General features: G+C 30.3%; 2 protein-coding genes across 2 annotated transcripts; both read left to right on the top strand.

The window, feature by feature from the left end:
- Window positions 1-2,020: 2,020 nt before the first annotated feature.
- Window positions 2,021-3,778, top strand: LOC108759671 (decaprenyl-diphosphate synthase subunit 2). Its single transcript, XM_018505219.1, has 6 exons — window positions 2,021-2,381; window positions 2,453-2,578; window positions 2,670-2,874; window positions 3,001-3,267; window positions 3,361-3,516; window positions 3,623-3,778. Exons 1-6 carry the CDS (start codon window positions 2,056-2,058, stop codon window positions 3,776-3,778), a joined length of 1,236 nt encoding a protein of 411 aa, XP_018360721.1. The 5' UTR covers window positions 2,021-2,055.
- A 3,868-nt stretch (window positions 3,779-7,646) lies between these two features.
- Window positions 7,647-12,569, top strand: LOC108759649 (maltase 1-like). Its single transcript, XM_018505178.1, has 8 exons — window positions 7,647-7,910; window positions 8,367-8,554; window positions 9,086-9,355; window positions 10,101-10,343; window positions 10,444-10,626; window positions 11,537-11,792; window positions 11,886-12,225; window positions 12,503-12,569. Exons 1-8 carry the CDS (start codon window positions 7,751-7,753, stop codon window positions 12,567-12,569), a joined length of 1,707 nt encoding a protein of 568 aa, XP_018360680.1. The 5' UTR covers window positions 7,647-7,750.
- Window positions 12,570-14,559: the final 1,990 nt, after the last annotated feature.

Below are 14,559 nucleotides of genomic sequence, written 5' to 3' on the forward strand. Positions count from 1 at the left end.
CCAATTGAGCTGTGTCCAACTGGGTGCCACCCGACGGTTATAATATTTTTGGAGCTTTACCGGTATTGCTCAACTTATCGATGAGGGTGATTCGGGGGGAATCAACCGTAGATAAGATACTACAGAACTTATAGGCGTGGAAAAGTGACATTTTGACGACGAAATTTATGTTGCATATCATTTCGTTACTATTTGCTTAATTGTGAAAATGTTATTTGTCTCGCACTTATCAAAGTCGTAATTATCGATGAAAATGGGTGGCACCCAGTTGGACACGGCTCAATTGGACACGAGCCACTCATAGCGCTTGAGACTACAAAGCTCTTAGGCACCGGTGTGATTGGTGGTGTCCAATCGAGCCGTGATCAATCGGGATTACCCCTTTTTGCCCGAATATAGGCTCACTTTACGTGCCTTTTACGACCATTTACTGATTGTCAAAAGAGGAAAGAACAGTTTTCATCGAATTTTACAAGTGTTTTAAAGCGATCTCATCATTTCGTTTTATCCAAATTGTCTTTATTTAAAAATGCCATGCAACATAAATTAACGTGTCATATTCCTCGCTTCTGACGTCACGATTCTAACATGGCCGCCGCGACTAGTCAGGAGCCTTATATAAGCTGCGCACGATATTTCCTTTATTTAATTTAATCCGCTCAGGGATCGGGTAAGTGCCTTGATAAATGCTATAAAAAAATTGTTAATTTCATATCCGATTATATTACGCCGTTTTTACGCACATGTGAATAAATTGTCTATTTTTCTATTTCATATAAGTTTCATCTCTTTCAAAAGTCATTTCATTCTTATTTTTTATTTGATATGTTCGGTTTTTTTTTTAAATTTGATTTTGAAGATAAAAAAGTAGCCGTTAGAAACTTATACAGATTAATATAATTTTATGTTGACACAAATTTATTTAAAATATAATTTTATTAATATTAATTTGATGTCAACTTTGCTGATTAGGATATTCAGGAGCTTTTAATAAAAGTTTTCAATATAAAACAATTTTTTTGTGTAAAAATATGAGTGAAATGCACTAGAAATTTTGGAAAATTATGTCAGAAGAGAAAGTGTTTTATTGTTGTATATTCAACACTTGAGGCACAGGTATACACATATATGTTTGTAAATTATGAATTGTGTTTCGCGAACGACTAATCACAAGTTCGCACAGACGTTTAAATATATAGATATATTCACATATATATTTATGAATTTTTGAACCTGACAACGCCTCGAGATCGTTATCCTGGGTCAGGTCGTGATGTCGCCTAGGGGATAATACCCTGAGTCGCTTAGTATCGATTACGTGAATGAAACTGTCAACTTATATCACTTAATTCTAGCTACTATTAATCGCATATATGTATTCCGCGAAGAAGCCGATCTTTTCCGTGGCACGGATCATTTTTGGATCCCTTCATCGAATCCTGAAGATCGTTCGCGTTTCCCGAGAATGCCCGAGTCCTGTTGATCGATAGATCACAGAAAGCCGCGAGACTGACAATTATGATAAAGAGACGACCGATATGCGGCAAATCGAACGCCGACAAGGCAAAAAACATTTTGGTTCGTGATCCAAGACGCCGACCATATTTCCAGCACCGCGTCGTAGTCCCTTGAATTTGTGCCGCGTGCCTTCGCTCCTTCGCGGTGCGTGTGATTATTAATTAATATATTGATTAATATATAGAAATGTATGTATGTGTATATATGATTGTAAGAGCCGTCCGTTGTACGCTTATTTTTTGTCGTGCACGACTTGTAGAGCTTATATACGGAACAGAAAGTTTTAATGATTCATACTTCTTTTGTTAATCTTTAAGACATACTAGTTCCTCAACTGTATTATATTTAAATTCTTGTGTACTTAATATTGTATTTAAGACCTTTTTTTAACATTATGCTTTTAAATCTAAACAAATAATTTTTTCACCAATTCTTTTAGAGGTAGAGTGAAATGAACTTTAGCCAAAATTTATGTTTGCTGATCAATTGATTTTTTCTAGAATATTATCCATGGTAGTTTAAAAAATAAACTAACCGATGTCTGCAAATACAGCTGTGTTCAAAATTTGGAAAGCAAGCAATCTTGTGACTATGATTCTGTGGAAGTCATGTAAGACTTTCCAAACTCGGAGAACAGTTTGTATTTCTGCACGAGATAGATTCCACTTCAATAACGTTAATCGAGCGGAAACAGTGAGTCAAAAGAGGGACTGGAATAAAATTATGTCGGAGGCAGCGAAGATTGTTGGATATCCGACGTCCTCCTTAAGCATAAGAGAGTTATTGAGGGATGAGATTGCCAATGCTGCGTTGCACTTGGAGAAGCTAGTTGGATCAAATTATCCTGTATTAAAAATATCCAAGTAAACTATCATAAGTTTTCCTAGAAATAGAAATTTTATCTACACTTTTTTCGTTTCTTTTTTTTTAACAGGGTCATTATTTGTAATGGACGTAACACGCAGGTATTTGGTCTCATCTTGCTGCTAATCTCCAAAGCTGCTGGTCACTTGAATGCAAAACCTATAGAAGAGGATAAAGCTGCTGGTGTATTACACAGGTACACTATACATACAAATTTAAATCCTACTGACATTACAAAAAATATATACCATAAAGGAAAAAATATTAAATATATAAGTGTGTTTCAGTCAAAGAACACTGGCGGAAATTATGGAAATGATACGCATTGGCAATTTAATACATAGAGGATTGGTAAACATAAATATAGATACAGGATCTATGGATTCCACAGAATTGAACAACATAATTTTGGACAATAAAATAACATTGCTGTATGGTGATTATTTGTTTAGTGCTAGTTATTCCAAAGCAGCAGCTCTTAAAAATCAAAATGTAAATATACATATTTGCTGTTTTTCTTGCTTATGCTGTGTGTCATTGTAATTTATCACAAGAAAAAAAAGGGAAAAAAATTTTTTTTTTCATTAAAAGGCTTCTAACAAAAAAGATATTTTTCAGCTTTCGTTATTAATATCAACTGCAGTAAGAGACTTATGTCAAGCAGAGTTTGTAGCCCGCAGAGACAATCAAAATTTTCCCATACCGTCAATACCACCTGAGGATCGTACGGGTTACGCATTGAAGGAATGGACACTTTTAAACACTTATGCTGCTGGATCTTTGCTTGGAAAAGGTTGCCAAAGTACATTAAAAATAGCTGGTCACAGCAAAGAAATAGAAGAGAAGGGATACGAATTTGGCAAACACTTAGCTTTAGCTTGGCAAGTAATGTATTTTAAATAAATTTCATCTTTTGCCACATTTTTTGTAAAATACTTATAATATTTTTAATAAGTTTTTGTAATAATTTTTTTACAGGCTTCCTTGGACTTAGGTTTATGCATTAATAAAGACAAGGGAATTTTGCAAAACTTGTGTGCTGCTCCGATTATGTTCCATGTTGAACATGATCCATCATTATTAATAGAGCTCGATAAGGGATTGGACTCAGTTGAGAATGTTGATTATTTAAAGGTTTTTGAAATAATTAATATTTAATAAAATTGATGCACAATCAAATTAATTGCTATCCTTTATCGTGTGTTCAACAGAAAATTATATGAATAATTTGTGTTCACAGGTACTTAACATTGTTGCAGCTGGTCCAGGCATTGGATTAACTAAAGAGCTCGTGAAGAAGCACTCACAAAAGGCAATGGAAATCTTAAGTGTGTTTAAAGAGAGCGATGCCAGAAAGGCGTTATCTAATATTATTGTAGCTATAGGTGACTTTTAACAAAAAAGTTTTTTATTTTTTATTTTATTGTTCAGTAAAAATTTCAAGGCAAGATTTCAATATATATTTTTGTATTTGTATACTCACTGTATATGTATATATATGTGTATCTTGTGTACAAGCATAAGTGACAAGTGATAACGAATGTTATAATTCGGAATGTAAATAAACAATTAAAAATATAAAACGTATTTAATATTTACATGTGTGCAAAAATTTAATTATCCATATACTTACAAACAGCGGTTATATTAGGGTATTATATACTTTGTAATAACATATTGTGTGTAATATCTTACATCGTGAATAATGTATGATTAATGAATTTCGAAACATAATATTTGTTATTGCTTGTTGCTTTTATACACACACGCACGCGCGTGTGTGTATAAATGTAACAAGCTTCTATTTGAATTCCGAATTATAATATTCGCTATCGCTTGCTATTTATACTTGTGCAGAAGATATCTTCAAATTTGAATAAAAACATTACAGCAAAAAAGTTTTTGAAAAAAAAGTTAAAAACTATTTGCCATTTATCATTCTGAGTATAAGTTTTTTAGATACAAGGGTGTAAAACTGGCCAATTATAGATTATAGTTAAACGGTTATTTGTCCATGAGTCGCGCATCGATATAATTACAGTGATCGCGCGTGGCGATTCATGGACAAACGGCAACTGTTTAATTGTAATCTGTAATTGGTCAGTTTTAAACTTTACAAGTACATCTTAAACATTACTATTCAATGAAAAATGATAAATAGATTTTTAACTTGTTTTTTCCAAAAACTCTCTCTCTTTTGCTGTAGTATCTTAATTTCCTGGGAAAAAATGCTTTGTATATATAGTTACACAGAAAAAAGACTATTCTTAAATCAACCATAATATATTCATATATATAAGCAAAACAATTATAATCTTGCTTCAAAGATATCAATCTTGATTTGATTAAATTTGTTTTGATGCAAGTATTACTTTGCACTTAATTCAAGACTTGCTCAATTAAAAATCTTATATGAATACAAATTCAATCAAATCAAGATTGATATCTTTGAAGCAAAATTATAATATTTTTGCTTATATATAAATATATTATGGTTGATTTAAGAATAGTCTTTTTTTTCTATGTACCAAACTGAGAAGAAAAGTCCTCTACCATTTTGCAATTTTCGCAATAGTTATAACAAGATATTAATTACTAAAAATTGTCTGAATCTGGAAATTATGTGTTTTCTCACGGTGTCTCACAAGCTTCATGTTCAAAAAAAGGATTACATTAAGTTAAAAAATTTAAACCGACGACTGTAATTTTGACAATTTCTTTTGATTGAATTTTCAAGTATAAAAGAATAAATTTAAAGTAACATCGAATAACTGTAAATTAATCAAGATAATTTTATATGACGACTGGTTTAATGCGACTTATCCAAAAAAATTTTTTTTGATTATTGAACATTGTATGTAACCTTATATGACGACTTCTTAATTGCGGATTTTTTAAAATTGATTCTTTTTGTGTTATTTATTTGATTTGTATTGCATATTATATCAAATAGTCACGCGAAAAACATTTTATTGTACTGAAGATGGTCAAATCTTGACAGAAACGTCTACGAAATTTTATTATTGTTATGATAATTTTAAATATATGACTTCACAAAAACATCTTGTGCTGTAGCTATATGCTCCTTTTTATTGATATTTTGTTATTTAAGTCACTTCTAAAATTTAATTTATTGGATGTAACTTTTTCAAGTCATTAAAAAGGCTAAGGGGTCCCCTCATTTCCCTAATATTGCTCTCTTGAATTTATTCTTCTGGTACTGCTAAAAATGTAATATGTGGTTTTATACACGATGTGTTGGAGCTGAATGGAAGGAAGCAGTTCATTTGCGATCGCTGTTTTTAGAATATCGTCTTAATTTTGTGTTTTCCTATATAGATAACACAAAGAATTTAAAAAGAATTCAGTGATATATCATCAATTATAAATTCATTTTCAGATGCAACAAGAATATTTTTTTTGAAAAGAATTCCTGTTGCATTTTAAAATGAGCTCAGAATTGATGACCCATCACTGAATTCTTTTTGAACTCTTTTGAACTCTTTGTGCTATCTAGGTTTACATTAGAAAAAGAATTTTGTTCTATTTTATCACCCAAAAAGTTTTAAGTTTCCTTTTAAATCTTCGCCTTTATCATGTATTCCGTTTTAATAAAAAGAAAAAGTAGCAAAAAGAGTACATTTCAGATATATTAACCATCATATTATCCAAATGGTTCCACTGCTCCATCCATGTTTTATCGTACGCATGTGTGAACTGAAACAAGGACAGTTCAGAATCAGATTCATCTTTTTTTATCATATCGAGTTAGCAGTCTAATTAGAAGTCTGTTCATCTGTTACCGTTAATACACCAATGGTGTATATTTTATGTTTGATAAAATACACTGTGAGTTTAATTTTTTATATTTGAAAATCTATATACTACATTTATGAAAAGGAACATTACTTATCGTTTAATTTTTCTTGATAAGACCTAGTGATAAATGACAATGAAATCGATGTCGAATCGACGTAACCCTTAAAGATCTGATAAGAAGTGAGATAATAAGAAGGGAACTCTTAAGATCCAAGACATAGTGAGATGGACGAGAGCGTGGCGATGCCAATGAAGAGACCATATCGATAGAATGGGCCTAAAAAAAAGTATCAAAATGGGCGAAAACATAGGTCCAGTACAACTTGGTCACTAGGCAGACCACCTAAGGCGCTGGCACGAGAGTTGGATCTCAGGTTCACAAGAAGCGCGATAGAGGCAGAAAAGACAGAACACCTTGTCCTAATATAAGAAGAAGAATAAGAAGAAGAAAAAGAAGAAGACGTATTTATCATTTTTTATTGGACTTTTTATTCTGAAATATTGAAAAATTAATGATGTTTGTCAGACATATGGTTTGTTACATAATCGAGAACCACCCAAGCAGCACGTATATCCAAAGTGAGAACATACAACGTCTTATGTCATATGTCTAACAAACATTATTAATTTTTCAATTTTTTAAAGAAATACTATTTGTCATGGAAATTATTACGATGGAAAAATTCCAGTTAGGCAATTACAGTGATAATAAACTCAATATTTTTTTGGTCGAGTTGGCTAAGATACTCGCCAAATCTCGGAAAATCGAGAGGTTCCAGGTTCGAACCCTAGCTGAGGTAATATTTTTCGCAATAAGTTTTTTATAATTTTTCTAATTTAATTTAGTGGGAATTTAGAGGGAAGTAGTAGCGTTTCAGACTGATTGTGTAGAAAGTCCGAAAGTTATCGGCGCGCAATCATATCTGAAATAAATTTATTTAATTAAGTATACATATCGTATTAATCGAAACATTTAACTTTGCCCGAAATAATGGCATTCTCTGTCATATTTGATGTATTCATATGTACGGTTGTTCTAAATTTAAAAATATATGTTTACACACACGCGGCTCTTTATAACGCGTTCTCTTTATATACCAGTTATTACGAGGAATATTTTCGAAGCCTCAGTGGCTGAGTTGACTAAGACACTCACCTCGGAAAGTCGAGAAATTCGAACCCTGGCTGAGGTAATATTTTTTGCAATAAGTTTTTTACAGTTTTTCAGATTTAATTTAGAGGGAATTTAGGGGAGAGAAGCGTTTCAGACTGATTGTATTGAAAGTCCGAAAATTATCGGTGCCCAATCATATCTGAAATAAATTTATTTAATAAACTACACATATCGTATCCGAAACATCTAATTTTGACCAAAATAATGGCGTTCTCTGTCATATTTAATGTATTAATATTTTTTATTTATTTCTTTTCGAATGCAACGTTGAGACAGCGTAATTTTGTCAAGCACAATCGATAAGGAAATGATATCGATTCCCTTTGCCATTGTTATATAAAACAATTTTGAGATTCGACAAGCACAAACAGTATCATGTCGTGGACGATCCATTTGTGTGCTCTTTTGCTCTTTGCAAGCAGTTCTTTTGCTAGCAAGATTCAAAATAAATCATGGTGGAATAACACCGTTTTCTATCAGATTTATCCGAGAAGTTTCTGTGACTCAGATGCCGATGGCATAGGCGATTTAAAGGGTAAGCATATGCTAATTGTGTCACTAGTTGTTATGTCTCGTTTAATAAAGAGAATAACGAATTATTAAATTAATATACACGGAGAGAATTTTCTTTTAAAATTTACCCTGAAAATATGGTGATTGTGGTACAATACAATATTTTAAAGATTTTTACCATGCACTTCAGTAAAATTGATCAAACTTATTTTATACTTTATTGTAATTTTATTAATGAATGAGAGAGATTTATATCAAAATTCTTCGAAATACAATGTTGTCCCACGATTGTCATATTTTCAGGGTAAATTCTAAGAAAAAATTCTCTCCGTGTATAACAATTACAAATTCTATTGAATTATATTGGATTAATTATTGCACAATTTTATATACCTAATCTGAAAATGTTTATCTAAAAATTGAAAATATTTGAACATAACAACGACGATAATTAAATCTGTATTTTTTGCATTGTCAGGGATTATTTCAAAGTTGGATTATATTGCGGAAACTGGCATCAATGCGATTTGGCTGTCGCCCATATATACAAGTCCCATGGTTGATTTTGGGTACGACATATCCGATTTTGTTGACATCGATCCAATTTTTGGTTCATTGAAAGACTTTAAAGCTCTTCTGGCGCACGCTAGAAAGCTTGGTCTAAAAGTGAGATGACTAATATCTTACATATTTATAAATATAATTTTTTTGTATTATAAATACAATATTAAGAATTTTTATTTTAGATGCATATGTGAGAAATACAATAAATACTAGAAATTTAAAATGCCTATTACGGTCGAAGCTGGATCTTCATTGCTTTAAAATAATTCAATCTTGAATTACTAATATACACTATATATGTACTTGCATATATACCATATTGTAATCTTTTCGAACTGCGCGACGAATTGTTTTTTCGGACTATAAATCCTACAAATAAGAAAAGAGTACAAAGTGATATAGGTATATGCAAGTACATATATAGTGTATATTAGTAATTCAAGATTGAATTATTTTAAAGCAATAAAGATCCAGTTTCGATAATAATAGGCATTTTAAATTTCTAGAATTATAATTACATTTAGATAAAAAATGTCAATAAGACTTTTTTATTTCTGTTCCTTCTAAAAAAACATTTTTATTATGTTTTACTTTTTATTGCTACTTTGGAATCATTTTATATTATTTTTACAGGTAATTCTCGATCTTGTGCCAAACCATACATCTGATAAGCATATATGGTTCCAAAAGGCTGTTCAAGGTCATAAAAAGTATAAGAATTATTATATATGGGCAAACGGCAGAAATAATGACGACAAAACACCGCCTAACAATTGGATTAGTGTATTTGGTGGATCCGCGTGGACTTATGAAGAATCACAAAAACAATGGTATTTCCATCAATTTGAGTATAGACAACCTGATTTAAATTTCCGTAATCCTGCAGTAAGAAAGGAGATGTTGGTAAGTATCAATAAATTAAAATTTTTTTTTAATGTTACTATATATTGTACTCTTTTTGAAAGATACCCCCATAACTCAAAACACTTTTAATTATATTTTTTTTATTGATAAAAGTGATAAATTAGGATTTACAACTTTAATAAACTGTGATAATAAATCATACTACATATATTATTAATATAATTAAATAAATATATTAATATTTTATTATTATAATATAAAAGATTAAAAAAAAAGTTTTTTTATTTTCGATATTATCAAAAATTAAAGCGAAAAAACGAGGACTAATGAGAATTAAAGCACAATAATTGGAACGCTAATTAATTTGTATAAAAACATTTTTTATTCAAATTTTTTGCTTTTTTTTTGATAGATAAGCTTAATATAAATCTTTCGATTTCTGTATGTGATCTCGGTTTTCTTTCGATTGTATAATATGGAAATACAATGAAGTAAGTTAGTTCAATAAGTTATATAATTCATTATAAGAATTTATTGGTCTTAATTTTTTATTATATAGTGTATCTTTTAATTTTTTAATTTATTATTTAGATTATTTTATTTAACATTTAAGACATGTCTTATACGAAAAATGTAAAAATGAGTTTGTATTTTCAAAATAAAGTCGAAATGTAAATTCGTGCGTTTTATAATTAAAAAATATGTATAAAAGAATTAATAAAAAGGTGTTATTTTAGAATTATCAATTTTCACAATTTTCGAAAATTTTTTTGATTAATTACAGAACGTTTTGAAATTTTGGTTGGATTTGGGTGTAGACGGATTCCGCGTTGATTCGGCCCCATTTATTTATGAAGACTCTGAATTGCTAGACGAACCTAAAAGTAACATAGACGGTGTCACGTCGCGAGAATATAAGTATTTGAAGCATATTTATACCATGGATTTAATCGATACTTACAAATTGTTTGGAGAGTGGCGAAAATTCATGGATTCATATGCTTCAAAACGTAATCAGGATCAGAAGGTGAATGATATACGATATTCTATTTCTTTTTTTTTCATTAAGATTATTTATCGTTTTTCATTCTTTGTACATGTTGTAAGATGTTTTCTTTCTGATTTAGTTGATGGTGATGGAGGCGTATTCCGATCTTAAGCACACTATGCAATATTACTATTATGATTTACTTCCTTTTAATTTCAATTTTATTACAAATGTGAACGCAACATCGTCTGCGCAAGAATTTAAACAACAAATAGATCTGTGGATGAATTCGATGCCAAGAGGTAAAATCGCTAATTGGGCGGTACGTAATTATAAATGAAATTAGCATTATTTTAATGAAGACACCATAAATTAATTTTATATTACATACATGTATTTAATATTTTTATTATTTTGTTACAAAACCCAACAAGATGCTTAAGTTGTTGTAAATGTTACGAGAAATTTTGATCTAAATGTACATAGTTGATCAATTTTATCAATTTAAAACCTGAAATTGCAAGTTATTTATTTTAAATAAATATGTTAAGCTCGGACTCTCTTTCTTTAAAATAACAAAGCAACTATAATTCAAGGCTACTGGGAGTCAGCGCGGAAGAAGATGCGCAACATCTGTTGTAAAAAATATGAAAATATTACACCATAGACGTTCTATTAAAGAGAGTCTTCTTTATTTAAAGTTCTTGAACGGTTCAACTCACTTTGAAGTTCTCTTCAGGATTCATAAATATATTCAGGATTCTAAATTATGTTGGTTAAGCAGTCTGCCGAGAAGGAGTTCAAATTGCCCGTTAATTTGAAATTGCTCGTTAGACATATTCGATACTCCAGACGGTTTAGTCGGAGAAACATCATATCTGTATAAAATAGCACATTAACATTTCTATTGAATATAGTATTATAGATAAGAAATTCTAAAGCTTCGTGACAAGGTTGAAGTTTGTTGAGTAGCCACTACAGCTTTGGCAACTTGTGAGTGATTCCGTCTTCTTTCGCGCTGACTCTCAGTAGCCTTGAATTAGTTGCCATGTTATTTTATTTATTTTATTCCTTTGCCTGTATAAAAAGATCTATATAATATAAGAAATTCTAAAAAATCTTAAAATTATTGAAGAATCTATTACAACAGATTTATCTTAATTGCATTCTATAAAAATAAGAATTCCCTTATTTTTTCTATAGGCAATAATTTGATATAAATTTTTTTTCAGATGGGAAATCACGATAATCCCCGAGTTGCCTCTCGTTATCCTAACAGATCGGATCAAATGACCATGTTGTCTATGGTTTTGCCAGGCTTGGTAATGACATATAACGGTGAAGAAATTGGCATGGTGGACAAGAGAGATATATCTTGGGAAGATACACAGGACCCTCAAGGGTGTATTGCGGGTAAAGAGAAATTTAACAATACGTCTCGTGATCCTGAACGCACGCCATTCCAATGGGACGCGACAATAAATGCAGGTAAAGGATAAATTTGTGTCCACCACAGTGTATTTAGTAAAACGAATAACATAGTTTTCCAAAATACGGCTATTTAATTATTTATCTTTACAGGTTTCAGTACAGCAAATTTGACGTGGCTTCCGGTACATCAGAACTATAAGGAATTGAACTTGGCGGACCAGATAGCAGCCGATAAATCGCACTATAAGATTTATAAGACCTTAGCCCACATGCACCGAACAGAACCGGCCCTTACTGAAGGAAGTTATAAATCAATTATGACAAACAATGACACTGTTCTAGGTATAATCCGAAACAATGGTAGCCGCGTCGTGTTGCTACTGATTAACTTCAGTAATGATAAACAACAAGTTGTCGATTTGTCACAAGAAGAACTTCCTTCGAAATTGAAGGTCAAAGTCTCCAGTATGGATTCTGAAGTGACATATGGGTACAGTTTACGCATTTTTTGAAATATTAATAGTTAATTAATAATAAAAATAAGTAATTTTTGTTTTTTAATTAGTTGTTTGTATAGAAATTGTTCAGATAGAACTACTACTGCTATAAAAAAAAATGTGTTCAAATAATATTTTGGCAAATAAGAAATTGTCTATAAATTTTTTAAAGAAATTATTATGAAAAATATATTATGTTATAATGTTGAAAGAAAATATATTCTATATAAATTAATTAATAATAATTTATGTCTGTTCTTTTACTTATAGGAAATTGGTTGATGTAAAGAAGATATCTCTATCTGCTAAAGCTACTGTAATATACACGACCATATGAATGCACAACTTTCTAACTGCATATACCTATCTATTGTATATTCTAGAAAATTTGTCAACTGCACTTGTAAATTGTAACTTTTCTTGCAATAAAAAAACATAACTTAGCACAGCAATTCTTGTAAATAAAAATTAACTGTACATTTTTGTCATATTTGTGTACCTATAAATGGAATTTTTGTCTAATTTGAAACTCTGTTCGCATGACTATTCTATTTCATTGATTTATTATTTAAAATTATGCAAGTCTAAATAAAAAAATCCAGATTGTAGCATATGAGTCATGGTACAAAAGGGACTCAAAATTAAATTATAAATACACCGTGGTTCAATAAACACAAACAATTCTTTGTCTGAAAGGCATATACCACGAACACCAGGTAGTAGTGGCGATTATTAATAAAAGAATTGTAATAATCGCCACTACTATCTGGTGTTCGTGGTATATGCCTTTCAGACAAAGAATTAAAAGGGACTGAATTATGTCACTAATTGTAAGTGACGGATCAAAGGTATGCATGATTCAGTAGATTTATATCTAAATAGCGCTATTGAGTAGCGAATGTTCATGATTTCATAACGCCATGAATTTATTTAATATGGATTTTGATGAGAGACTTTTTTATTAGTATTGATATTTACTGAAGTATTGCGTATTTATTGCATGGTTATTTTGCCACATCACTTACAACTAGTAACGAAATTGAGTCGCCCATAATTGAAAAATTATTTTAAGGCCTGATTTCACAATATATGGTTACCTAAAGATTGAAGGTAACCAAGAAATTCATGAATGAATCTGTTGGTAACCTTTAATCTTTAGGTAACCATACACTCAAAAAAGTGATCTTGCAGTTATAGCGAAAATAATCTAAGTACGGAAACTAGATAAAATAAATAAATTTCTAGCAAGTACTGCGATATTGTATTGCACCTAATCATGTAGATGACAGAGATAGAATTTAGATTTGTGCTATAAATTCTATTTGTATGATACATAATTTTCTATCAGATACAAAAAACAGCTATAATTCTAGCTGGAGCAGCAAAATATTTTTTTGCGTCTATGTTGTGAAAATAGGCCTAAGTCTCCTTTTAAATCTTCATCTTTATCAACATTTATTCCGTTTTAATAAAACTGAAAAAAATGGCAAAAGTGTACATTGCAGATATTAATCATCTTATGATCCAAATGGTCCCACTGCTCTCCATCCATCCATGTTTTATCATATGCATGTATGAATTGAAACAAGGACAGCTCGGAATTAGGTTCATCTTTTTCTATATATCATATCGAGTCAGCAATCTAGTTATAGAAGTCTGTGGATCTGTTACTATTAATACGTACACCAATGGTGTATATTTTATGTTTGATTGAATACATTGTGTGAGTCTAATTTTTTATATTATTTAAAAATCTATATACTATATTTATGAAAGAGAACAATACTTATCGTTTAATTGTTCTTGATAAGAGGTTATTAAACAAAACTTTAGAATTATGTAATTTGTGCGCCTTAAAATTAATATAATAAACAATTTTTGTCTCTTGCTACTTTTTTGTAAAGTTGATAGTACTTGAGTAAAAAATTATTGAAGATCAATTATTTGGCAATTTTTAGTAATTAATATCTCGTTATAAATTGCGAAAATTGCAAAATGGTAGAGGATTTTTCGACTCAGTTTAGTCCGCTCTATCTACAAAAAGCGTTTAACAGAAATCTTGGATACCCTGTATAATGAATAAATTATTAAACTACTTACTACTGCATTAAATCTGTATCTTTTGTACGCTACATTAAAAAAAGTCTTAATTTCAAAGAAATATCTCTTTACTTGCATTCAAAAAATTATTTCTTTGGATCAATAAAAATTTCTTTGAAAATAAGATATTGTACTTTCAAAGAAATAATGTATATTGTATATTTCAAAGAAATTTTCATTGATTCAAAGAAATAATTTTTTTGAATACGAGCAGATATTTCTTTGAA

The sequence above is a fragment of the Trachymyrmex cornetzi genome, unplaced genomic scaffold (assembly GCF_001594075.2).
Source record: "Trachymyrmex cornetzi isolate Tcor2-1 unplaced genomic scaffold, Tcor1.1 scaffold200, whole genome shotgun sequence".
NCBI classification, from domain to species: Eukaryota; Metazoa; Arthropoda; class Insecta; order Hymenoptera; family Formicidae; genus Trachymyrmex; species Trachymyrmex cornetzi.